Source organism: Macaca fascicularis, chromosome 3 (assembly GCF_037993035.2).
Source record: "Macaca fascicularis isolate 582-1 chromosome 3, T2T-MFA8v1.1".
NCBI classification, from domain to species: Eukaryota; Metazoa; Chordata; class Mammalia; order Primates; family Cercopithecidae; genus Macaca; species Macaca fascicularis.
The window spans coordinates 93,757,093-93,784,750 of NC_088377.1; the positions used below are offsets into that span (position 1 = coordinate 93,757,093).

The following is a 27,658-nucleotide window of genomic DNA, read 5'->3' on the forward strand; positions in this document are numbered from 1 at the left end:
CCCTTAAAAGTGAGAATTATGGATCCCTGGGGGCTCCTTTCTGTCCCCTCTTTCCATATCACTTATGCCCCGGGCCCAGCCTCTGAGTGATGGACTTATTTTATCTGGTTCACAATCTGTCTTAAGTTCCCTAGAGCTGCCATAACAAAGTACCAAAACTGGATGACTCAAAACGCAGACATGTATTTCATCACAGTTCTGGATGCTGAAAGTCCAAGATCAAGGTGTCCACGGGGCTATACTCCCTCTGAAAGCTCCAGGGAAAACTCCTTCCTTTTGTCTTTCTGCTTCTGGTGGCTCCCAGCGATCCTCAGCACTCTTTGACTCGTGACAGCTATAACCCCAGTGTCTGATTCTGTCTTCACAAGGCCTTCCTCCTGGTGTGTGTCTGTGTGTCCTCTCCTCTTCTTATAAGGATTCAGTCATTGAATTTAAGGCCCACACTAATCCAACATGACCTCATCTTAACTAATGACAACCATAAAGACCCTATTTTCAAGTAATGTCACATTCTCAGGGACACTATTTAACCCACTATAGGATCACTGGGGAAACTGGAATTTTAAGTATGCAAAAGAGAAAGTAACACTGTAGCATTGTTCCATTTAGGGAAAAGACAGGGAGTTAGAGCCTAAAGAGTGGATGAAAACCCTAGAAAATTCTGTATTCTACTCCCGAGTTAATGCAGCTTAGGATCCTAATCCAAATTTGATGTGTTCCTGAAGGTGTGTCCAAAAGTCAGTTGTACAAAGAAATGAACAATAATAAACATATACTAATGCCAAAAATACTTTAGCACCCTTTGCCTTTTAAACGTAGCTTTCTTAAATAATTTCAACTTTTATTTTAGATTCGGGGGTACATGTGCCCATTTGTTGCACGGATATAGTGTATGATGCTGAGGTTTGGAGTACAAATGACCTCATCACCCAGGTGGTGAGCATAGCACCCAATTAAACATAACTTTAAATCAACCAATGGGTGCAATTTTAACATAACTTCAAATGATGTCTTTGCAGTATTTTGTACATTCCTTACTTCTTTTCCAAACCAAATGAAAATAAGTAAGTCAGCTTAAATTCAATAAATGTCTGATTGAGGGCAAAGATTCATCACTTTCAGCTCACTTAGGAGCTTCACCTCTGTCTGACATGCTTTGATTTTAGGACTGTGTCTCTCATAATTACTTTCAGCACTTTCTTTTTTTATTTTACTAACTTTTATGAAATAAGAAAATATAATTTAAAAAATCAAATACCCTCTAGAGAGCACAAGCACTACTATATAAAGACAACAATGCAGGCTGGAATTGATGGTTGGAAATGTTGTTGCAGGGTATAGCCTGGAATAGAAATCCATCAGGAAATGCATGCAAGTCCAAATCCAGCATAGAAACTGAAGAATAAAAAGCAAGCTATAGTGTGGACATATAACTTGGTCAGTAAGATTCTGTTTCCTAACTGTGATACATTTGAAAAGTTTTAAAGACCAAATTACAGACCTCAAAGTGTCAAATAAATCATAAGCAATACCAGACCCCTTTCATTTCAACACTGTGTAAGTCAGGCCAGTGAGTTTATGCTACAGGAACAAAGGAACAAACGGCCCCTAAAATCTTAGTAGCATAAAGCAACAAATGTTTACGTCTCTCTCATACTACTTGTCCATCAGAGATCACCATGGGACTCTGTTCTGAGACTCAGATTGGTGAAGCAGCTATCTAGAACATTGCCTATACCCATGCAAAGAAAAAGAGCATTCTAAAAGGTGTCTCATCACCAAATATCACACATGTCACTTCAGCTCACCACTCATTGGTTAGAAATAGTCACATAGTCCACTCAACCACAAGGAAGTCAATAAGTCCAGTCTGACTATGTGCCAGAAAGGTGGAAATCCAGAAATATTTTACAAATAGCTCCAATTACCACCACATTCTCTCTCTCTCTCTCTCTCTCTCTCTCTCTCTCTCTCTCTCTGTGTGTGTGTGTGTGTGTGTGAGGCATCTTGTATTTGCATGCAACTTGCATGCATCTATCCTTACAATCAACCAATATATTTTCTATTTATTCCACCAACAGGAAGAGTGACCCAGTCCCAGCCATGACCACTCCTGAGAAACTCTACTCCAACGTCATGCAGACTCTGAAGCATCTAAATTCTCACCTGCCCGATGGCAGCCATGTTATTTTATATGGCTTACCAGATGGAACCTTTCTCTGGGATAATTTGCACAACAGATATCATCCTCTCGGTATCAGTTTGAAGATTCTTTTACTCTTTAATAACATCAATGTATATACAGTTCAATGTATATATGGTTCAAACCATATAGAAATGTGCCTAAAATGCCATTATGGAACATGGGTCAGAGCTCCCATGTGCAGTATCTAAAGGTCATTATCCAGAGGTGAGCAGAATCAGATCCAAAGGCAGAAAGGGCAGAAGTAATTCACGAAGAATTAGGACACATCGAAAGGTAAGCGCTCAAACCAGGAAACTCCTCTAACAGAAGGTGAAATGTAAAATGAGCTGAGGAAGCCCAAACAGGAGACAAAGACAGGGATTTCTCTGAACCTCAGTGGTAAGTGCCTCCTGGTGGCCTGTTAGAATTCTCTAGAGCACGGTCCTCCAGCCTGCTCGTTTCCTGCTTCTACTCTCTCTTGGGGTCCTTAGCTCTGAAAGGCTTTAAAATGTTCCCGGAGCTTTCTAATGGCAACTCAAATATTCTTGATACTATACAAATAACATAAAAGTGCTAGTAATTCACATTAGGAAGTGTGATCCTTAACCCTGTCAGATAGATGTTTTCATCAACCACAATCATTTCATTTTATAGATGAAAAAACCAACGCTCAGAGAGGTTAGGTAGCTTGCCAAATATCACAGAGTTCACTGCATATGTTGTAGCAGGGCTCTGCTTTCTGTATTTCAGAGGAGAATGTACTGTTCTAGGCACAGGGTAACCAGCAGAAAACACAATAGTCCTAAGTCCCTGCCCACAGAAAGCTTATATTACAGTGAGAGAATGACTCAAAAGTATGTCAGAAGGTGATAAGTGCCATAGGAAGAAAATTGAACAAGGAAGAGGAACAGGGAGCTGGCCTAAGTCTTCCCTGATGAGCATCTATAAGAAGAGGCCTGGGTACCCTCCTGTCAGCCCCATATTGACAGCACCTGCACCAATCTATCATGAAGAAGGGGCTATCCTTTCCCTGGTGTTACCCCACTCACCTCCTGAGCCCAACCCACTAAACGGAGCTGGCAGTCCAAGCACCTTCTCAGGAGTCAGGTGAGAAATTCAAAGAAGACCTGAAACTCATTCCTTCACGCCCTCCTTAGAGGGGGCAGGTGGAGAGCAAGATTTCCCATTTCAGGCCATCAAGAGCCTTTTCTTGCATATTTGTGTATATCTTTCCAGTCTTCCCTTGTCCTCTTCCTGCAGTCCCTGTCTAAGACAACCCCCCTACTTCTCCCTCAGGAAATTCTGCCTCTCCCCACCCGGGAAAAGAGTAAGGGTCCTTTAGCTAGCTCTCAAAGAGCTCTGGTCTCTTAATTGGAGGGACAATAGCGGACACCCACATCCCAGATTCTCCACCAATAAGGATGAAACCATTTTTCTCTTGAATTACTCACGTATCACAAATATTACTATCCAAGCAAAACACCGTCCAGCCTCACCTAAGTAGAGCATATTCTTCCTGTTCATGCAACTTTGACCACGCCCCCTTAGAAATAGCATGATCACGCATGGAACTTCACTCCATTCTGGGCTGCTTTGCATGTATAAAGGACACCAACCTGGGCTAAGAATGTCTCTTTGAACCACGGGATATGAAAATTGTACATCTGCCCTCAACTGATTCTTTCAGATTTCCAAATGTCTCTCCAACACTAAGAAATGCTTTGGAAAGAGAAGCTGGGGGCAGGGAAATTTGTTCCCAGTTTACTCCATCACAGTAATAGTGACTTGACTTCCATTTTTCTGATTTCAAATCCCATTCTCTTTCCACGAACTCTGGTTACGCCACCTCCATAAATTCTTTCGGATATGCCATGCAATTCACTTGATTTATGAGACATGTTTGGTTTCATAAATATGAGATCAAATGTAAGAATGACTCCATGCAATTTGGAAAGGACTGGAGAAAGGAAAAATGTGTGTAAGAATATAAGAATGAGGCCAGGCACGGTGGTATGCCTGTAATCTTAGCAATTTGGGAGGTCGAGGCGGGTGGATCAACTGAGGTCAAGAGTTCGAGTCAAGCCTGGCCAACATAGTGAAACCTCGTCTCTTCTAAAAATACAAAAATTAGCAGGGCGTGGTGGCACACGCCTGTGATCCCAGTTACTCAGGAGACTGAAGCAGGAGAATCGCTTGAACCCAGGAGGTGGAGGTTGCAGTAAGCCAAGATTGCACCATTGCACTCCAGCCTTGGTGACAAGAGTAAAAAACAAACCAACCAACCAACGAACAAAACCTGTCTAAAAAAAAAAAGAATGTAAGAATGGTATGTAAGAATGACTCCATGCAATTTGGAAAGGACTGAGGGAAGAAAAAAGGATGATTGGGGGATTTGTCCACTTCTGTGGATTCTCTAGGCCAGTGGTTCTCAACTGGGGGCAACCCATTCACCCCCACCCTGCTTTTATCACATCTGGAGATAGAAGAGGGGTGCAACTAGGCTGGGTAAAGTGACTCATGCCTGTAATCCCAGCACTTTGGGAGACCGAGGTGGGCGGATCACCTGAGGTCAGGAGTTCAAGGCCAGCCTGGCCAACATGGTGAAACCCTGTCTCTACTAAAAGTACAAAAAAATTAGCCGGGCATGGTGGCAGGTGCCTGTAGTCTAAGCTACTTGGGAGACTGAGGCAAGAGAATCGCTTGAACCCAGGAGGGGGAGGTTGTAGTGAGCTGAGATCGCGCCATTGTACTCTAGCCTGGGCAACAAGAGTGAAACTCGGTCTCAGAAGAAGAGGGGTGCAACTAACATCTAGCAAACAGAGGCCAGGGGGTTTGCTAAACATCTACAATGCACGAGACAGCACCCCAAAATCAAGACTGTCACACAAGGTTGAGAGACTGCTCTAGACTTTGCCTTGTACTTCTCAAGTGGACTCTTTCTGGCTGCTAATCACACCCTAGCATGTCACAGCACAAATGGGAAGAAGAAAAAGATAGAACAAGTTTGTTCTATAGAAACATCAGTAGTTTTGAAAAAAAAAAAATCCAATCAAGGAGAAAGCTAAAACCATCTAAAATTTGTTTGATGCTGATAAGTAATTATTCACATCCTAAATTATCTCTGCTGCCTGGTTGCCATGGGAAATAAATTATAAATTTCTCAACGAAGCATCAGGGTCCTTCCTAGAAAGGCTGGGGAAGTAGATGGGATTTGTCCAGTATCCCCAGGCCTCCTTTGACAGGACTCGTAACTCACACAAGATGATAGACTTCTAGAGGGGGCCACATTAGGAAGGTGTGATTCTTTTTTTTTCTTTTGAGATGAAGTCTTACTATGTCACCAAGGCTGGAGTGCAGCGGTGCAATCATAGCTCACTGCAACCTCCGCCTCCCAGCTTCAAGCAATTCTCCTGCCTCAGCCCCCAGAGTAGCTGGGATTACAGGCGCCCGCCAACACACCAGGCTAATTTTTTGTACTTTTAGTAGAGATGGGATTTCACATGTTGGCCAGGCTGGTCTCGATCTCCTGATCTCAGGTGATCCACCTGCCTCGGACTCCCAAAGTGCTGGGATTACAGGCATGAGCCACTGTGCCTGGCCGAGAAGGTGTGATTCTTAAAACGACTCTGTGAGATAGATGCTTTCATTAACTACAGTAATTTTATTTATTGCTCTTGCGCTGTCTCTCTTCTGCTCTCACCCCAAACCCCGTCTTTGGATCTTGAGCCAGCAGTGAAGCAGGGTTCGTGCTGGGCCGGCCTCAGGGTTTGGTTGCTCTGCCTAGGCCACCATAGATCTCATCTTAGTCAGCAGCTGGACACTCAAGTCTGATTCCTGGGCACCACGTTAAGGGTTGTGCTAAGGGTGCTGTGCAAAGAAAAAAAAGTAGGGGGGAAGGGGATGAGTTCCATTTATTTGGGCCTAGAAATGTGGTGAACATAGTGTCTAGACTTGACTTGGGCCACTTCTTAAAAATTAAGAAAGCGTTCAGGAAACAGAGGCATGGTAGGAGACCCCCTGGTCAGTGACACAGTCCCTGCTGCCTCCTTTCCCCTCAGAAGGATGGGCAGGAACTCAGCCTGAGCAACCAGTGAAGGCAGGGTTAAATGCCACAGCACCACTCAGCAGGTCACAGGGGCCCAGAACAAGAGCAGGTGGCTGTCTCACTCCTGCCAGGGAGGCGGGGGGGACCAATCCCTCCTGGCATCCCTCCTTCTCAGCCAGATTTGTGACTCACTACCCAGTCTGTCACTGGCTGCCGAGGGCTGGGGCATCCCACAGTCTCTCCTAGTCACTAAAATTCCTGGTGGGAGTTTATTGTCTTCGTGAGGAATTACCAGACAGCAAGCCTCACACACTGGGATTCTACTGGCATGGGTCTTTCGAGAAAAGTCAAGCTTGGCGGGTCACAAGTCCTCTCAGCCATGGTCCGTAAGGAAGGCGATCATTCCAGAAATATCTCTGAGATTCCTATTCTGTGCTTTTGAGTAAAGATGACATAAGATGCAGTCTGTGTCCTCAAATGAGAGAGAAAAGACAGCTCCGCTGAGGAACGCAGCACATGGACCCTGATAGCGAACGTGCTGAGTGCCCATGAGGATGGGCAAGTCACAGGCCTTCTGGGGCCATCCCATGGGTTAGACGATAGGGAGGAAGCCAGGGACTCCTGGCTGCAAATTCATCTGCTAGTGGGCCTGCCTTGAAGAGCTTCTGCCACAAAACAGCAACTTCATCTTGCCCCAATTACTCTTAAACTTGAAACCAAATGCCTTTTTAAAATACCTTGGTGTTTCTATTTTATCATGCGCTTTGCCTCCATCTGAATGAATGTGGTTTTAATACATTTACATGGCATTTCATTTCAAAGACTGATCTTTGTTGGTTCTAGGTTTCTATGCTACCTAAGATTTCAGTTATGTTTCCAGAATTAAATAGTTACCAGAGACCCTGCCCTAAAGAAGTTACAGATTACGAAGACACAAGCCGACACTTAGCCAGCTGGAGAAGAACAGGCCTTTGATCTTCAGAGGAGCTTATGGCAAACACTGGGACAGCCCACTGGCTCCCCACAACACACACACAGGCACACACACACACACGCACACACACACAGAGACACAGACACACGCAGACACATACACACACACAGACACAGAAACACACAAAAACACAGAGAGACACAGACACAGAAACACACATACACAGACACACATGAAGACACACAGATACACATAGGCAGAGCTCCTCGGCCCCTGGTGATTCCTGGCCACTGTGGGACAGTCCTCCTGGCCTGCCCCTGGGCTCTCTTGATCAGCTTTCCTATCCAGATGGACTTTCTAACCAGGGAGTCACAGACACAACCTCTCTTCATGCACCCCATAGAGGTAGGATCAATAGGCCAAAATTACATTAAAGCAACAAAGATCAAAGCCAAAGCTTAAAAAGAAAGAGTGGGGGACCAACTGATGTTGCCAATAAAGCAGACAGTGTAAGAACCATTTCCCTCTTCCCTTCCTCGAAACCATAAGTCCATCACAAGCACCTCTAGCCAATCTTCCACATGACCAGCCCCAGAGTCCCTACCCTCTAACAGGCAGACACACCAGAGAGGAGGGACACTGACTCATTACAACTTTCCCAGGTTCTTCTAAATGCACCTAATGTGCCTTCATCCTGTTGAGCAGACCTAGCCACCTACACTGAGGATGTTCCCTTTCTCAATCAGGTCCAGCTGGAGGTGGAGCCAGGAGACTCCAGAGGGAAAGGGAGAGGGACTGAGGAGGTGCAGAAGGGGGGTACCCCTCAGGGTCTCATTGGGAACTGTGCTGGCCATCAGCAGGACAGCAGGAGAGGGCGTCAGGCAGGGTGGAGCAAAGCCAAGGCGGGCCTTCATCCCCAAGGCGGAGTCAACAATGAAGTTCCCAGTGTCACAGGAGCAGGACAAACTCCGGCCTCTCTGGATATCAAAGCAATCTGGGCCTGAAGGTGGGGAGGGGAGAGTGCACGGTCAGGCATGAGGTGCCACCTCCTATCAGGCTGCAGAGAGATGCTGCCCCTCAGTGGGAGGGGACACACTAGGGCCCAGAAGGGTGGCAGGGCCCCAGCCAGGCTACCTAAGTTTCACTATGAGGCCCCAGTTCCAACATAGAGACAAGATGGCACCAGGCACCAAGGCAAAAGCAGCCAGACACTGGGCCCTGACAGAAGGTGGGGAGACGGAAGGTCATGACTCAGTGGCAGCCCCCAAAGGGGAAGAGCCAAGCCAGAAGAGCATGTGGAGAACCCAGGGTGGGGAGTGGAGAAGGAAAACATCAGTCAGTGCAGCTGAGACACATTCAGGAAGGGAGCAAATGACAAAAAGTATACACACACACACACACACACACACACACACACACACACACACAATGGAACAAAGCCTCTGTGGGTAGAAGTAGGAACTTGGGGGAAAATGGGAGCTCAGTGTTGGACCCATAAAATGAAAGCAAGGACAAAAGCCGAGGGCTTGGGATTCATTTAAAATGTGAAGATACAGGAGCCTGTGCAGAAGACAGACCTGGCGGGTCACTGTGGCTTTAGTGGCCGTAATGAGCCTGTGGCTTTCCCGTCCTGGGACTCACTCAGCCACACAGAGAGATAATAAATTTTTTCTCTATGACAAGAAAATTGAATCTATCTTCCAGTCTAACTAACCAGAGGTATAAGTGAAAAATAAGACTGTGTTCTATCACCTTCAATCTTTCTCTTCATTCTGAGATAGGTCCTATTATCTTCCTTTATGTGTTCAAGAGTGTGAGGAGTGTTAATGGATACAGTGTCAGTCATTCACCCCCGAGCTTTGGGGAGCCCTGGATTTTGTGTGTCAGCCACAGCATGAAAGTCTAATTGCTTCGGGGGGAGTATATGCTGGAGGCGGGGTGGAGCAGTGTTGGAAGAGAGAAGAAATCACCCCCACAGATTCTGGGACTATAGCTGATGTTCAGAAAAACTGGATGAACCCTCATCTGGTACTTTTCACTTTGTTATGTACCTCTGTAACCTGCACTAGAAAATAAGGGTGTCTACTAATTAGGGTCAAATAAGATATCCACTGGACAGCCCTTAATCCAGTGCCACAAAGGGAGACATGAGGTATTGCCTCCCCATCCCATGGGCCACCCGAGCATTTTGCACAGCTTTCAGCTCACCAACTGCAGGGAACTACGTGGTCAGAGCTTCAGATACTCAGAACGTCCTGCCAGGCCCTTGGCATGGCATAATTTGGTCAGACCTGTGCGTTCCATAAACCTTGAAAAGAGAATTAGGTCAACCGCCACCTCGAATGTTCCCTGTGCCCCATGCAGGGAGCATTTCATACCACGGCCAGGAGAAAGTGCTGCTCTTAAAGGGCTTTATTCAAGGCATCCTCATTCATATCGAGCTGTAGGATACTTGGATTTCTTTTTCCTGAGTCCAGATGAGGCCAGTTTCCCCAGCCCCATCCTGGCCCATGTCCAGAGCTCTATATGGAAGTGAGCTCCTCAGGGCTCCTCCCCAACTCTGGGTCTGAATTTCTAGAGGCTCAGAAAGGAGGAAAGCACAGGCATTCTTCAAGAGCAATGCTGCATGAAAAATCAGGGGAATCCGCTGGAAATAGCGACCTTCTGCAAGGGAGGCAGGGAAGCCCCCGAGTGTCTCTAAATGCTGCTATTGCTGAGTGCCTGCAATCTACCAGACCGTTCTGTTTTCCAGGCCAGCTAAATAAAGACGTGACCTATGCGCACTTGTACTCCTTCCTGAACTGCCTCCAGGTGAGCACTCACTGGCTTGCTTCAAGGCCTGCTAACCCACCCTATTCCTCTGTAATCAAAGTGTTTTCCCGCTCTCAGGTCAGCCCCTGCCACGGCTGGATGTCTTCCAACAAGACGTTGCGGACTCTCACTTCAGAGGTACGACTGTCACAGGCCTTTTGATACCATCTTTGATCATTCTTTCCCTGTGTTTGCTGCAGAGTTTTCACTGGGGATGGGATCCTGGCAGGGGGATGGTCTCCAAGCTGGTGAATAACAAGATCAAAACTTCCAGGTGCTTGGGGAGCCAAGAGAACCTGGTACACCCTGTCTCCTTCTGTCTCGCTCTGGGTCTGTCCTCTGCTGACTGTGTTTCTCAGCCACTGTCTGTCTCGTGTGTCCACATGTGTGCACAAACACTCCCCTGTGCACGCGCGCGCACACACACACACAGACACACACCTTTTAAAGCTGGTCCTAAGCATAGTTGTGGATTTGGAGAGAGTTGGTTGAGTTTGGCCCCTATGCATGACGGAAGTTCTCCCGAGGTAAATAAGAACCTTCCTCCCTTCTCTCAGGGAATCCATTGCTCAAAGAATATGATTTGCACTTCTTTCATGGATGGTGAATAATCTCTTTGTAGAATATTTATTGAGGCTGAACGCAGTGGCTCACACCTGTAATCCCAGCACTTTGGGAGGCTGAGGTGAAAGGATCACTTGAGGTCAGGAGTTTGAGACCAGCTTGATCAACATGATGAAACCCCATCTCTACTAAAAATACAAAAATTAGCCAGGTGTCATGGTGGGCACCTGTAGTCCCAGCTGCTCAGGAGGCTGAGGCATGAGAATCACTTGAACCCAGGAGGCGGAGGTTGCAGTGAGCCAAGATCGCGCCATTGCATTCCAGCCTGGGTGACAGAGCAAGACCCTGTCTCAAAAACAAAAATGAATGAACAAAAGACTTATTGAACATTTTTTACATAGAAAGCATATTTCAATTTTTTGAACTTGGAGAACACAAAAAAAATAAAGAAAAGTAACAAAGATCACCCAAAATTTCACCACCCAAAGTTAGTATATGTGTATGTCTTCCCATTACCACTTCCAGAGATCAATATATTTGGTTTTTTGCCTACATAGTATGAGAATGCACATACTCTGTTATGCTTTCCAGTGTTCATAAATTGTTTCTCCACACCATAATATTGAAACCATTCTAAAGTTTATACATGTGAATATATTATGATTTATTTCATCCTTTGGTGTTGGACATTTAGATTGTTTCCAAATTTATACTATGATAAATAGCATTGTGATGAACAATCGTATATCTAAAGGTGTAAGTCTCTGTGTACATCTCTATTCCCTTGAGACAAATTCCTAGAAGAATTACTGGGCCAAAGGGTATGTCCGTGTTTAAGGATTTGATCCGTATTGCCAAATTGCTCTCTAGAAAAGTTAAGCTAATGACACCTACCCATGACAACATTCAATATCATGGTTATCTTACTTTTGACAATCCCAAGGGTGGAAAAACTAGTATCACTAATTTACACTGATTCAATTCCTAAAGAATGTTAACATTTGTCTCACGTTCATTGGCCATTTGTATGTGACTAGAATTTAATGTGCAGAGCAGCTGTCTGCTGATGGCTTGGAGAAATGAAAGTAGAGTAGGATGGGGATGATCGATTTCTTTGTTCTGCCTGAATTATGTCACTAAAGTCAAAGTCTAGATTTCATGGAATTCTCCCTGTTTCATCTCTCTTCAGAGAGCAGAGCAACTCTCCAACACACTGAAAAAAATTGCAGCCAGTGAGAAATTTACAAACTTCGATCTTTTCTACATGGATTTTGCCTTCCATGAAAGTAAGTAGCTTTGTTTGGGTGTCGACAGAAGATGAAAGCAGCAGCTAGTTTAGGGCCTGGGCAGCTGGTTTTATACTGCTTTTTGTAAGCCAGCAGGCCGCAGACTAGGCAGGGTTACTCCTGCCTATTCTGACACACTAATAGCTCTCAGTATTGAAAAAAGATAAAATGTGGGACTTTTTCTGAAAAGATTGGGCTCAGCATTACCTCTGTACTTCAACATCATTTTAGAATCCCTGATGCAATAGAGCCAGCGACTGGTTAGAAAGAGATTTGGGCTGGCAACCTACAGGTTAATGCACTCACTAACCTGTTCTTCCCAGGTTAAAAGCCCTGGTTACCTGATGGATGTGACAGAAATGAGGGATATGGTGGCACCTCTCACAGTGGGCCCTGAAATACCCAGGGACTCAAGAGCAGTGCAGATTCCCACACTCCATACAGGATGAACTTAATCAGAACCTCTAAGGGAGGGACCAAAGAACTTGCCCGTGGCAAAGTAATCAACCCATGTCCCAACTTTCTGGAAAGACTATTACTAAGTTTGTTTTTTAGCATTCTGTCCAAACACTGGAGTCACTGCTGAGGGGCCACACAAAAACAGGCATGATTACTATAGCTACTGATTTACCCTTTACATCTTGAGTCTGAAAAATTATTGCTTATTGACTGTAATCCTTCCTGATTCATTTTCATTGCTAAGCAATTTTTATACAAGAGCAAAGCCCCCTGTTGACTGCCAGATGAGATAATGCTAATGAAGGGTTTCACAGTGTAGGCGAAAGATGGAAGATTCCTCATCCAGAGTTTATCATCTCTGTCCCCCACCCCCAATGCCCCCATCCGTAGCATCTGGGTTGGAGCAGATGGCCATCATGAATTATCGAATATTACATTCGCTGACACATTTTGCATTGCAGACTCTAGTAGTTCAATTCCTAACATCCTTTCAACAAGACTGATCTCCCTTAACTAGATTTCCTGCCTAGGTGATACACATTTCTCTCATGGGGAGAGACATTTTGATAAATAACTTCTCATTAAAATGCAGAGTTGAAGACTCATTAATGAATTCCTGGTGTAAACAAATGCACCACCAAGTGATCTTTGATCATCATCAACCTTGAATATAGATAAAGTTATTAAAAATATAATAATGTCTAACACTCACATGGGACTTTCTTACTTTCCAGAGTGATCTCTAGCTCTGTCATTTATTATCTCTGGGACTGCAGGCAATTCTCTGAATATTTTAAACTCCCTTTCCAGCCCTGGAAATGGGGATACCATATCTTCCTAACAATTCTCTGTGATGATTGTATGAAGTAATGTGCCATCCTCCTAAATGTTATGCCTGTTACACAGAAAAGGTACCATTTCCTTACACCCTTGCTACTCAATGTATGCTTCTGGATAAGCAAAATCAACACCACCCAAGAGCTGGTTATAAATGCAGAATTCCAGGGCCCACTCCAGACCTACCTACCTAATCAGAACCTGCATTCAAACACAATCCACAGATCATTTCTATGCCCATTACAGTTTAGTAAATGGTTTCTGAGGCCGAGGTGGGAGGATCACTCAAGTCCAGGAGTTCAAGACCAGCCTGGGCAACATTGCGACACCCCATCTCTATGAAAAAATTTTTTTTAATTAGCCAGGCATGGTGGTGCATGCTTGTAGTCCCAGCTATTCCGGAGGCTGAGATGGGGGGATCACTTGAGCCTGGGTGGTTGAGGCTACAGTGAATTGTGATCACATCACTGAACTCCAGCCTGGTTGACAGAGACCTCATCTCTATAAAAATAAAAATAAAGTTTAATAAATGGAGCTCTATAATGCCTCAAGAATAAGAGCTGGGTCAGTCATCAGATTTGTAAGTCCTGTTATGTGCCCAGAGCTATGAAGGTGCTGGGAACATAATTGTCAACAAAACAGAAGAGTCCTTATCTCTGTGGAGGATATAGAGAGAAGAGCTTTATTCTTGTCTGCCCAGAATTCCACTGCTGAACTGACATGCTTGGAAGCAGAGCCTCATCAGTCCTTTCTTGTCCTCACAGCAATAATAGACGCAGTGAAAAAGCAAAAAGTTGAATTAAGCTGAACTGAACATTCTACATCAACGTGGTAGAAGCCTCCTAGGCATTTCTCCATGGGGCCTTCTTCGTCTTCTCCTCAGGAAGTTAGTGGACACCCCACTAGGGAAGGCCTGTGAGAACAGTGGGACCACTGTGGGGCCCACCCCCATGAACATCTGATACAGCACCTGCATTTGATGTCTAGGTGCCGCCTTGTCCACCTCTGAAAGAGCTAGCTTTTCTGTCTGGTTTTTGGGAACTGTGGTAGTGTCCTGACTTAAGCTCAGAGTTGGGTACTGCAAAAGACATTTTTAACTTGAAATTTTAGCATTTTCCAAAGTCGCTGGAGGGATAATCCCCTCCAAGATCCATCTCCATGGGTGACCGCTCATGCCTGGGCAGCTCGTCTTCCCAGAAACCCACCTCATGTGGGTACAATGTGTGGTTATAGAAAGAGCCCAGAATTTACAACTGTGTTCCTATTCCAGCTCAGACACAGAATAGCTGGGTAGCCTCAAGTGAATTAAATAACCACCCAGCCTTTGTTTCCTTGCATGTAGGATAGAAATAACTAACCCATGTAAGGATTAAGTAAAACAAAACTTGTAAAGTTGTAAGGACTCAATAACTGCTAGTGGCCATCCCCCTGCCCCCACCATCGTCAGTGTGTATGAAGCAACTCCTTCACTCCTGATGTCCAACCCACCCCCCAGCTCCATTCATGTCTGTGAAGTACTTTGAGTTCCTTCAAGGAAGGTATGGTAGAAATGCATCTCATTACCAAGAAGAAAAGTAATCTTTTATCAGAAATTAAAATCCTACAGAGTTATTTATTACGTCTGCAGTCCTGATAGTCCCATGAAAATCTCTCCTCTCATTTTGGTACTCTATGTGATCTGACCATTGTGTTAAAAATATTCTCATTTTTCATGATATTAAAATTCACAATTTCACATCCTTGTGACAGAGCAAATTGCAGTTGAGGGTCCCTGTCTCTTGAAGGTAGGCACAAGACCCGTTCATTTTCCACCCTGGCAGCCTCAGTCCAGCACTGAAAAGTGATTGCTCATCTCCAAAGACTCTTTTTGTCTCTTGCTGACTCATTCTCCAACTGGTTATGAACTAAACAGAGGCAGCAACTTTTCCTCCCTTCAGGAAATGCCAACTTGAGCAGGTGATATTCTTTTTCTTTGTCTGCACCACACCTCCCCACAGAGGAAAGAAAATGCCACTTGGCTGACAAAGCCATTTTTACACTGACAGTTTAAATATATCTCCAGCTGCCCTCAGCTTCCCAGATAGCTCAATTGGAGTAAACCTGGCTCTTGCTTCCCCTCACCATGAATACATTTGTGAAATCAGCCAATGACTTTATGGTGCTGACCAGAAAGCAGCCTTTTCTTTAAAATATCTGCTAGTGTTGCTGTTCATCAAACAGCTATCAAGTGTTTTATGAGTCTTCCTCCATTCTTTCTGTTACATCTTTGGAAAGCTGGTCGTTAGCCGTTTCTTTCATTTTACAAATAAACTATGTTAAAGAAGAAGAAAACAAAACAAAATACATCATGCTCCAAATCTCCACAGATCATCCATGATCATTCAAGAAACTTAATCCAGGTCTTCTGAAGGACAAATAGGAATTCATTGGTCTATTTTAAGTTATGGTCCAAAGTAGAAAGGAAACTGACCAACTTACCATGTTATCTTTGATTGGACCTCCCACTCTAAAATCAATCAAGGAAAAAGTAAAGACCAGTGTCTGGTATTGCATTTCTCCCAAGAAAGCAGAATTCATCCTGAGATAAACAAAAAAAGGATCTTTCCTTTGACATTGGCCATGATACAGATAAAATCCTAAATAAACACTTGCCTGTGAGTTACTGAAGCTCCCTTAAGTTTTACTGTCCTGATAGCTACATGCATGTGATGGCCCGTAGCCCTCACAGGCATAATAATCATATGGGGAAAAAAAATGATGCTTACCTCTGTAAATAAACAGGGTGTAGTCTTAGTAAACTTGCAGCATTTTCTTTTAACACCTATTGTATTATTTTATATGGCAAGCAAGTTCTTCCAAAGGCTGGACTCCCTTGTAGTTGCCACCTAATGTAGGGAAGGGATGGGAGTTGACAGACAGGAATAATTTCCTAGCAGGGAGGAATGTGTTGTCATCGACATCATTTAGAATTGCTGGACTATGGTGATGATAAAAGGTGGACCTCTCCCACTGCTCCCAACCCTGTTCCTCTGCAAAGCTTGGCAAGTAAATATCCCTTCTCTTTCTTTGTGCTTTTTTCCTGAGTTTTCCTTTTATAATCCCCACAATCATGGGATTGCTCAAGTCTCCAAGGGAAGGAGAAGGGAATGGTCATCTCTTCTCATTTTGAAAACACAGTATAGGTTGAATATCCTTATCCTGCATGCTTGGGACAAAAAGTGTTTCAGATTTTGGATTTTGGGGGATGTTTTAGGACTTTGGAATATATGCATTATATATACTTAGCAGTTGAGCATCCTACATACAAAATCCAAAGTTTTCCAATAGGCATTTCCTTTCAGCATCATGTTGACAGTCAAAAAGTTTTGAATTTTAGAGCATTTTGGATTTTGGCTTTTCGGATGTGAGATGCTCAACCTGCATCACTAACTCTGATAATTGAATCATCTTGTTCCATGAAGACATCTATCAACACCTCTCTTTCTTTCTCTAAGGGCCATAGGTTTTAGTTTGGTAATTAGTAACTCACATAAAATGCAAATCAAAATGAAAATAGCCTAGAATTACTTTAAGCCTAGATGCCAAAATTGAATCACAGTCTAAGAAACTCCTGTATAAGCAAATCTCACCTTTGTAATATCAGGCTCCTAGTAAACATTCTTCTCAAGGAACACGATCTTGTTTAAACTGTGTTTCCTTAACAGGTTCAAATTTGCTGTCTACTGTGGATTTTCCAGAGCTCCTGATCACCATAATCCTTTTCTAGACTTTTTCTTAGCCATCTCAGGCATGGATTTTGATTCAATATGTCATTCAACTCTCTTTGCAGACATGGAGAGTCAAAAAGTATTTAAGAGGCTTCCTACCACCACTGCATCAGATGACACCAGGATAGTCCAGGTTAGGTCCTGGTTTGCTGTGCATCTATTTATTACAAGAGGACTCTGCCTCCATGTCTTATTCATCCAACTCTTCACAACTTTTTAGTAGATTCTGTCTGAAGTCTTGATTGGGCTCAATTCCCATTGGCTTGCTCTTATTAGCACACCTGGGAATTTTTAAATAACTGTCTTGTCTCAGAATACTGTAATAAAATACCATGAATTGGGTGACTTATAAACAACAAAAAGTTATTTCTCACAGTTCTGGAGGCTAAAAGTTTAAAACCAGGATGCCAGCATGGTCAGGTTCTGGTGAGGGTCCCCTTCCATGTTGCTGACTGCCAACTTCTCATTGTATCCTCATATGGTTTAAAAAAAAAAAAAAGAGTGAGAGAGCCCTCTGGGGTTCATTTTATTTTTATTTATTTTTGAGACGGAATCTCACACTGTCGCCCCGGCTGGAGTGCAGTGGCGCAATCTCGGCTCACTGCAACCTCTTCCTCCCAGATTCAAGCAATTCTCCTGCCTCAGCCTCTAGAGTAGCTGGGATTACAGGTGCCCAACACCACACCCGGCTAATCTTTTGGTTTGTTTCTTTATTTTTGGGTTTTCTTTTGTATTTTTAGTAGAGACGGGGTTTCACTATGTTGGCCAGGCTGGTCTTGAACGCCTGACCTCGTGATCAACCCGCCTCGGCCTCCCAAAGTGCTGGGATTACAGGCATGAGCCACCACACCTGGCTGGGCATGAATTCATGGGCATGAACCCCATGATGGGGGCTCCATCTTCATAGAATAATTACCTATGCCATCATACTGTGGATTCGAGTTTCAACACAGGAATTTGAAAGGGACACAAACATTCAGTCCTTGCAACACACTGTTGGGATTTTCTTTCATTCTTTCTTTTCTTTCTTCTGTTAGCATCTGTACAGCATAAAGTGAAACCCAACTAAAAATAAAGGGAAAAGTGGGAGAAGGGACAAAATGTTCATCAAGAACTTTGGTGAAGCAAAAAGGAACACAAGTAGAATGGAGATGATGTTATCTCTGAAGTCACAGAGGGGACTGGGAGGCTGACATTTCACCTGGCCTGGGTCTTTCTGCATCATTGCTGATTGTTGTTTGAGAGACTCCTGTGGGACTGCAAGGATAGACGAGACAAATATCATAAAAGGACAAAGAGAACTGAGAGTGGTGATCCTGGCTCTGCGTTTGAAGAAATCTTTCCAGACGCCTGGTTCTCCATTAAGGGCAATTTGTTGGATGTTCAGATCAGGAATGGCAGGGAATGGGCTGGACAACATGCCTGAGCAGGCAGGGCCAGTATTGCAGCCAGCAGGGCAGTCTGGAACCCACAGGAGCTTCAGAGTGTCAAGTCCAGAGGGAAAGGTGGGGCAGCTAGAATTGAACCTCAAGAAGAAGGTTGGATTCCAAGGTCATGCACCCCCCCACACCCAAAAAAAAGAAAAAACAGGCAAAACAGGAAAAACAGGCCAGGCAAGCTGAAGACTGAACCAGGCAAGCTTCCCCAAAACTGTCCCTTTACAAGACACTATGGCCAAGGGCAAGAAAGATATTGTCGAAAGCTGCATGCTGGCTTGGCAGAACAAATAAACTTGCATGAGAGTGAGTGCTGTTTAAGCATTGCTGCAGCTCTGAGCTTCCTATTAGAAGAGCAGGTACCTACCATTCCTTCAGAAAGAAGTGTTCTTTACCAGCACGCCGCAACTTCTCCCTGGAGACTCTGTGTGGCAGACACCACATAACACAGTGGACAGTGTCCTCAATTTGAGTTTTCAAGAAATGCAAAGGCCACTTTTCAATAGCTGCTTCTTCTAACAGCCTCTAGAAGCATAATATGAGGCTGCGGCTCAGGGGCAGTCTTTCTGCCAGAGAATAAGCTAACAGGGGCTGGAGATTCAGTGTGTAGGACTCCAAACCACTAGTATGAATTTTTTCCTGAGCTTTGAGAAGGGCAGCATTATCCTCAGCCCCTGGGGAATGGAGGCTAAGTAGTAAGTGGGGATACCATGCTGGAATATTAGGACTAACTGCAGAAGCAGCCTTGTATTGACTCAGCCATGGGAAGTCCAGCCCCTCTTGTCCAATCAAAGCCCCTGACAGAATTTCCATCCTTACTTTGGGATGAGAAGGGGAGAAACAGAGGGCACAGACCTATGTTCTTGAGTTTTCTGGGGAATGAAGAGTAAAGAACGGGAGGAATCTTAGTTGTGCCTGCCCCCATCACTGGACGCTGGGAAAGTGAGGGCGTAGCTTCGCCAGGAGCAGCTGGCTCAGATGCTGCTCTCTGGAGGCTTCCTAGGGATTTGAAGTTTCCTTGAGGAGTTCTTACTGACTGTATGATGGAATGATGTAGAGTTAATTGTGCTGCTGCCTTAGAGCAACTGACATTCTTGGTCTCTCACCCCTGTTGAAGGACAGTTTCATTGCTTTTCATCACTTTGGGGTTCATAATATTTTTTCTGCAGCCATATTCCCTCTAACTGTGGCGATGAGATAATTTTATGTAATTATATTCCTGACATACTGTATGATTTTTAAAGGCAAGTGCTTGACACATGCAGGCAGAGTCTGCAAATGGCAACCCATGAAAGGGGATGTTAACAAAATGTTTGACTTTCCCCTACTGTAATACCATCCTACCGCACCACCGAAAAGTGACATGTACTGAAATAGGTGTTGAATATTTTAGAGCTCACCTTTTCCTACTGCCCTCCCTGCTACACAAACCACATTCATCCAACATTCTCATGTATTCCCTTCCTGAGTTAGAAAAAGCACACACACACACAGTGGGAAGATTTTTTATGTTCAGAAATCCCCCAGTGCAAGAGAGCAGCTCAGAGACAGCCGTGGCTGAGTCAACATGGGCCCGGGAGGGCATAGGCAGCTCTCATGTCCTTGTCCTTGGATGTTGGCCGTTGCTTGTGCAAGTGTGTCTGTAACCCTCTCGTTTTGTGTCCTGCAGTCATACAGGAGTGGCAGAAGAGAGGCGGACAGCCCTGGCAGCTCATCGAGCCCGTGGATGGATTCCACCCCAACGAGGTGAGCGCAGTCACATGGTGGCTGCCGAAAGTTATTGGATGGTTTGTTAGTTTTTAATTATGCTTACACATTCATGTGTTTATTTTTATCCTGTTTTGTTCCAGAAAGAAAGGATTTGAGGTAAGGTACATACACGTATAAGATAGAAGATTTAATGAAAACAAAGTGAAATTTGGGACAATAGGAAAATAAAGTAGAAATTATACTTGGATTCCTGACTTAGTTTCTATAATTCATAAAATATGTGCAGGGCAGTCCTGAGAAACTGCCAGAAGGGCAGCTCTGTGCAATGCTAAAAGGGGCATTAAGCCATGGCTTCCATAAGATAAGAAAAATAAATCGGCCGGGTGTGGTGGCTCAAGCCTGTAATCCTAGCACTTTGGGAGGCCGAGGCGGGCGGATCACAAGGTCAGGAGATCGAGACCACAGTGAAACCCCGTCTCTACTAAAAATACAAAAAATTAGCCGGGCGCGGTGGCGGGCGCCTGTAGTCCCAGCTACTCAGGAGGCTGAGGCAGGAGAATGGCGGGAACCCGGGAGGCGGAGCTTGCAGTGAGCCGAGATCGCGCCACTGCACTCCAGCCTGGGCAACAGCGTGAGACTCCGTCTCAAAAAAAAAAAAAAAAAAAGAAAAGAAAAATAAATCAAGCACTCCAAAAAAAAAAAAAGAGGAAAATAACAAGGATTTTTTGGAAGTGAGACCCATGAGAAACGTATTCTATGGTCTTCCTAGAAAGGGTGCTGTATAGGAGGAGAACAATGTCCTTAGCGGTATCCTACAGTAAGAGCTGTTTCTATCGAGGATCCAAAGTACAGTTCTGTAAAGTAGCTCTCCTCTGGTCTCTTCACAAAGCAAGGGGAGCCAGAGGGTGGGACTGTGTCCCCTCCTGGCTCCACTCCCATCCCATTATTCTGGCTTCAACCAGAGAAGCTCTACTTTTATCTGTTGTATGTCCTGGACTTGCTCATGACATTTCTTTATTAAGAAGAAGAAGAAAAAGAAGTGGGGGAGTTGTTCTGCCACTTGTAAAATGTAGAAAGCTGCTCCTCTATGGGGAGGGATGGGCCATTTACTCTCAGGCAATCCCTCATCACTAGAAGCTTTCTGCTCCAGCAGTTAGGGAAGCACGGTGTGGCTACCAAAGGGTACAAACGTGAGGGGCATGCCTGAGGATGCTCCCTGGCTGGCCATCGAGACCCAGGCCACAAGAGGGCTGATTGTCCCCTCAGGAGCCTGAATGAAGGTAAACACAGCCTACCTTCCTCCAACTCTAGGCTCAACCAGTGCTCATGCCAGGGGTAAGAATCACCTCAAAAGGAACTAGAAGGGTGCCCACTCTCCAACAAATGAGTAAAAGTGGTGTCCCACAAATGCTGAGCAAATTTTGAAGTAAGTATTAAATGCCTACCTCACAGATTTAAATAGCCACAAAAAAATAAAATCAGAATAATGCCCTCAGAATTTCTAACCTTCCTGTGTATCAATTGGATGAGTTGATCAAAGAAAATTATTGGCTAGATTCTGGTTAAATATCAGGGTCTATTCCCCAAAAAATGATGTCTTTGGTTTTAGAAGAGTTTGTGTATATCCCTTCTTTCTATTTTTTTTTTTTTTTTCGAGTCAGAGTTTCACTCTTGTTGCCTGGGCTGGAGTGCAATGGCGTGATCTCAGCTCGCTGCAACCTCCGTTTCCTGGGTTCAAGCGATTCTCCTGCCTCAGCTTCCTGAGTAGCTGGGATTACAGGCGTGTGCCACCAAGCCTGGCTAATTTTGTATTTTTAGTAGAGACGGGACTTCTCCATGTTGGTCAGGCTGGTCTCGAACTACCAACCTCAGGTGAGCCACCCGCCTCAGTCTCTCAAGGTGCTAGGATTACAGGCGTGAGCCACTGTGCCTGGCTCCCTTCTTTCTAGCAGTTATTAGGTAGCAATTCTTGTCATTCTCTGCACAGAGTAGCATCTTACCCTTCTGATTCTGTAGACAATGGGCATATGAAAAGATGGTCACGTAGAGTATCAGGAACAAACTAAAAACAAGAGGATCAAAGACAGCTTTGTTTTATCCCCCAGCATATATTTATCCCATCTATCAAATGACCATTCTGTCCCTGACTCTTAAAATGATTTTGAGGTTCAAGGTCTGTCAAATTGGGGCTCTGTCTTGCACTCAAACAGTTTCACTATATCTGGTTATTGAAAACACAGTCAAAAGCTGAAAATCAATATGTGCCATAATCTTATGCTATTCCTGCAAGATTTGTTCACATGCTGGTAGCCAGTGATCAAGTGGCCAAGAACAGATAGCCAGGCCTAAAGCCTGCCTATTTATCATGTATATTGCGCTGAAAAGTCCAGATTGGCAAAGTGCCATCCAAAACTATTTATTGAGTGACTACCCAGTGTCAAATGCAGTGAGAATTCAAAACTGAACAAGAAAACGCCCTGCCATTTAAAATTATAGTATAGAGTAGGAAAATGATGAGTAAACAGACAATTAAATATAAAGCAGTAAATGCCTCCAACTGTGCAAGTACAGAACACCACAGAGCATTATGAGGTAGGATGGGAGAGAGAGGTGTTCAAAAATGTTTTCAGGCCGGGTGGGGTGGCGCACGCCTGTAATCCCAGCACTTTGGGAACCCGAGGTGAGTGGATCACCTGAGGTCGGGAGTTCTAGACCAGCCTGACCAAAATACAAAATTAGCCAGGCATGATGGCGCGCATGCCTGTAATCCCAGCTACTCAGGAGGCTGAGGCAGGAGAATCGCTTGAACCCGGGAAGCGGAGGTTGCAGTGAACCAAGATCGTGCCATTGCACTCCAGCCTGGGCAACAAAAGCAAAACTCCATCTCAAAAAAAAAAAAAAAAAAAGTTTTCAGAGGAGGTGATGTCGAAACTAAGACCATGAACTAGTAGAGTGAAGGGAAGCAAAGAGGGGTTGCAGGAAGTGTTTTGAGCAGAGGCAACTGCATGGACAAAGACCTGAATATGAAAGAAAGCATGGCATTTTGGAGGAAATAAAAGGGCTCGGTGCAGCTGGAGAGTATGACCGTGGAGTTGACAGAGGGAGAAATATACTGCTTATTAAGGAACCAGATCATGGAAGATCTGTCTGGGGCTTGACCTTGGTCCTGAGGGAGATGGGGAGCCACTGGACGTTCTCAAGCAAGAAAGAAATAGCCCGACTTGTGATCTAAAAAGACGCCTGTAGTAGTGGCGTGGAGGGTGATTTGGTTAGGAACTAGTCCAGAGAGATGGAGACAAACAAAAGGAAAAGTTGTATTTTAAAAAGATTTTTTAAATGACCAAACACAGAGTCGCAGGACAGCAAGGCAAGTTCTTATCAGAGATTTTACTCAAGGAATCAAAGTCAAGTGCATCCTGGAGTCAGTATAGATCCTGCCCACTCTCCTCCCACATTCTCCACAGCAGTCACAGGCCAATGGAAGGATGGCCCAGCATGATTCCAGATCATCAGGTGATTGAATAAAGCATCACGCTGTATTACAAGAAGCTAACTTGATGAACCGTGAAACCACTTCTGGCTTTACTGTCTTATGAATTGGATGTATTTATATACAACTTAACAAGAAAGTGGGCTCTGAAAGACGTTCAACTACAAAGGAAAATACCTGGAAAAGAACCTCTGTTAACCAGAAGATCCTACTTAATCAGAGCACCCATTCCCTAACATGCTTCTGGAATAGATATTATTCCACACACATGCTTAGTAGGGGAGCTGATGACCTCCTGGGCTGCCAAGGTTGTGTGAACTAGCAGGAGGAGGGTGTCTCCATCCTCCCATCCTGAGAACAAATGCTGGGGTGGAGGGTATATAATAAAAGTTTCCACTGGTAAAATGAATTAGCTTGCATCCATCTGATGGCATACCATGCACTGAATAACCCCATCTACTAAAAATACAAAAATTAGCCAGGCGTGGTGGTGCATGCCTATAGTCCCAGCTACTCAGGAGGCTGAGGCAGGAGAATTGCTTGAACTTGGGAGGCGGAGGTTGCAGTGAGCCAAGTTCGCATCGCTGCACTCCAGCTTGGGCAACAGAGTGAGACTTCGTCTCAAAACAACAACAACAACAACAAACAAACAAAACAAAACAAAACAGATACACCTTTAGTGACACAGAAATATGTTTATAATGTAGAGCAAAGTAAATATGATAAGACTACAGATTATAGGAGCAATGACTCAACTATATGCATTTGTCAAATTCATGGCACTGTTTACCAAAGAGAGTTCATTTTACTGTGTCTAAATTCGACTTCAATAAGAGCAGATTACAAGATGATATTCAAGAGGAATCCTGTGTGTGTGTGTGTGTGTGTGTGTGTGTGTGTGTGTGTGTGTGTGTGTATTCAGATATAAAATCAGGGCCAGGCGCATTGGATCACACCTGTAATCCAAGCACTTTGAGAGGCCAAGGCGGGCAGATCACCTGAGACTGGGAGTTCGAGACCAGCCTGGCCATCATGGTGAAACCTCGTCTCTGCTAAAAATACAAAAATTAGCCAGGCGTGGTGGCATGTGCCTGTAATCCCAGCTACCTGGGAGGCTGAGGCAGGAGAATCACTTGAACCTGGGTAGGCGGATGTTACAGTGAGCCGAGATCACACCACTACACTCCAGCATAGGCGACAGAGTGAGACTCCATCTCAAAAAAAAAAAAAAAAAGATACAAAATCAGAAAGGCTCTACACCCCATGTTAACAGAGGCTGCCTCTATTTTAATTACAGATGAATTTTATTGTGTTTTATTCTTTTTGCTTAAGTGGGTTTTCAGCTTTTCTAGAATGAACAGGTTTTGCTTTAATATTTTAGACTATGAATAGAGAAGCATAAAAGAATATCTGTTGGGGAGGCTGAGGCAAGAGAATTACTTGAACCTGGGAGGCGGAGCTTCCACTGAGCCGAGATCTGACCACTGCACTCCAGCCTGGGTGACAGAGCAAAATCTTGTCTCAAAACAAGAAAGAAAAAAAGAAAAGAAAAGAAAGAAGAAAGAAGGAAGAAGGAAGAAAGAAGAAAGAGGGAGGGAGGGAGGGAGGGAGGGAGGAAGGAAGGAAGGAAGGAAGGAAGGAAGGAAGGAAGGAAGGAAGGAAGGAAGGAAGGAAGGAAGGAAGGAAGGAAGGAAGGAGAGAGAAAAAAGGAAGGAAGGAAAGAAAGAAAGAAAAGGAAAGGAAGGAAGGAAGGGAAGGAAAGGAAGGGAGAGAGAAAGAGAGAGAGAGAGAGAAAGAAACTAACTTGGATAAAGAGAGGAAAGGGTAGCTGTGCCCTGCCCTGTGCAGTGCCTCGTGGAAGTTATAACAGGAAATGGTGGTATGAGAAACCCACAGTAGGTGCTCAGTAAATATTTGTCAAATGAATGAATGATTACAGTGGATCATTTTATCACAAGTCTCTAGTTTAGTGATAAGCATGCCAGTCTCATTTCAGCTCAATATTTTCTCAATGCCTGCTCATAAATATTTTATTCCTTATTAGGGTGACAACCAACGAATTGCGTTCAAACCAAACAGTTAGCAAATGCTCAGATCTGAGCTCTTTCATTTTCGTTTCCCTCTTCTTGCCCTCACCCTGTCTCCTGCCTTATTAACACGGAGAGGGAACTAAATGCCTTGATGCCACATGACTGTTAGAAAGACAGCTTAGGTGTATCAAGTTGAAAGCCAATAACATAAAAAAGAAGAACCAGTAATTTTCCACAGACCTGGCAGCAGCCTCCTTTGTTGAGAAATGGCAGGAAAACAGCCACAAGCCCAGGCCTCTGTCTTCAAAGACCCTGATGCTTTGTGTGAGAGATGATCCGGCCCTCCCTGGGGCACTGGCCAGCTATGCAGGCAGCCTTTGCCGTGCTCCTGCGTTTAAGTGCAAAGAAGTATATGTGGGGTGCATATGGTGTGTGGTTTTGCTGTGTGTGTGTGTGTAGTATCTGTGTGCTTTCTGTGGGGGTGTCTGGGGGTGAGGTATGTGTGGTGTTTGTGTGTGTGTGTGGTATGTAGGGTGTGTGTGTGATGTGGGTATAGGGGGTGTGTGTGGTGTGTGTGTGGTAAGGGTTGTGTGTGTATGTGATATGTGTATGCGGTGAGTGTGCATGTGGTGGTATCTGAGGTGTGTGGGGGGGGTGTGTAGGATGTGTGTGTGGATATGAGAGTATGTGTGGTGTGGGGTGTGTGGTGTGTGTGTGTGAGATGCATGTGATGTATCTGTGTGGTGTGTGTATGGTGTGTATGTGGCATGTGGTGTGTGGTGTGTGGGGTGTGTGTGTGATGTATTTATGTGTGGTGTGGGGTTGTGAGGGGTGTGGTGTATGTATGTGTGGTGTGTAGTATGTGTAGTGTTTCTGTGTATGCTGTGTGGTGTGTGGGGTATGGGAGTGTGTGTGATGTATGTGTGTGTGGTGTGGGTTGCGAGGGGTGTGGTGTGCGTGGTGTGTGGGGTGTGTGTGTGGTGTTTCTGTATGTGGAGGGTGTGTGATGTATGCGTGTGTGGTGTGGGGTTGTGAGGAGTGTGGTGTGTGTGTGGTGTTTGTGGGGGGTGTGTGATGTATGTGTGTGTGGTGTGGGGTTGTGAGGAGTGTGGTGTGTGTGTGGTGTTTGTGGGGCGTGTGTGATGTATGTGTGTGTGGTGTGGGGTTGTGAGGAGTGTGGTGTGTGTGTGGTGTTTGTGGGGGGGGTGTGTGTGGTGTGGGGTTGTGAGGGGTGTGGTGTATGTGTGTATGGTGTCTGTGTGTTATGCTGTGAGGGAGACACTGCATGGACATGACCGAGATTATGCAGTGGGATGAGTGAAGTTTGTGTCCACCTTAGAAGGCTCAGAACACATTAAAATGCTGGGGACTTTATGCAGTGACTGAATCAGGCCTAGTTTTCTCTAACTACTAAAATCTCACACATAGTCAGACACAGAAAGGACTTTGGATCACTTTCTGTCACCCACTCAATGTCCAGATGAGAGGGCTGGGCCCAGAGAGGGAGTTGGCCCTGCTGCCTATTAGGAAGGGGACTGTGAGCTGCCCTGTGGGGAGAAGTCGGGGATATCCCTGAGCATCCTTCCCAAACAATGTATTCCCCTCTTGGAGGCCTTCAGCAATCATATTTCTCATTGCTCAGCATTGAAAACCACTGTTGAGATGGAGCCATCTGGAGTCTGCAGGCCTGGCCAGGTCCCATTTGCTAAATGAGGGCATGGTCTGCAGAGAAAGAGCGTCCTCCTCAAAGGCATGTTAATGACAAGCCAGACACTGGACAACCAAGAATGGACCCAGCTAACATCATGGGTAAAGGGAAACCTGATATGCGACAGCAGAACCAGAGAGCAAGTCTCAGGCTGGGAGAGCAAGAGTCGAGACTGCTGTGTATTAAGCTAAGGATTCCTCTCTGGCACTTCAGCCAGACTCCCTGCACTCACAGGCTGCCAGGATCCCCCACAACCCAGTCAGGGACCCAGCCAGCCTCCACTCCCAAGCACCTGTAGTTCCCCAAACATGTCATTCTCTCCCACAGCTCTGAGCCTTTGCACATGCTGTGTCCTCTACCATTGCGCTGTTTCCCCACATCATCTGTCTGCGGAAC

The 27,658-nt window shown here is 44.9% G+C and overlaps 1 protein-coding gene across 11 annotated transcripts in view; it reads left to right on the forward strand.

The window, feature by feature from the left end:
* Positions 1-27,658, forward strand: part of AOAH (acyloxyacyl hydrolase) — a 206,425-nt gene that overhangs the window by 167,468 nt on the left and 11,299 nt on the right. For 6 of the 11 annotated variants that reach the window (XM_074035229.1, XM_074035228.1, XM_005549790.5 and 3 more), the window contains 5 exons: positions 2,082-2,254; positions 9,917-9,975; positions 10,054-10,113; positions 11,729-11,825; positions 19,994-20,070. In XM_074035229.1, coding sequence (XP_073891330.1) covers positions 2,082-2,254; positions 9,917-9,975; positions 10,054-10,113; positions 11,729-11,825; positions 19,994-20,070 — 466 coding nt within the window. Of the gene's footprint in view, positions 1-2,081; positions 2,255-9,916; positions 9,976-10,053; positions 10,114-11,728; positions 11,826-19,993; positions 20,071-21,695; positions 21,907-27,658 lie in introns of all 11 variants that reach the window. The other 5 variants (XM_065542124.2, XM_065542126.2, XM_074035230.1 and 2 more) reach the window with 1 other exon arrangement.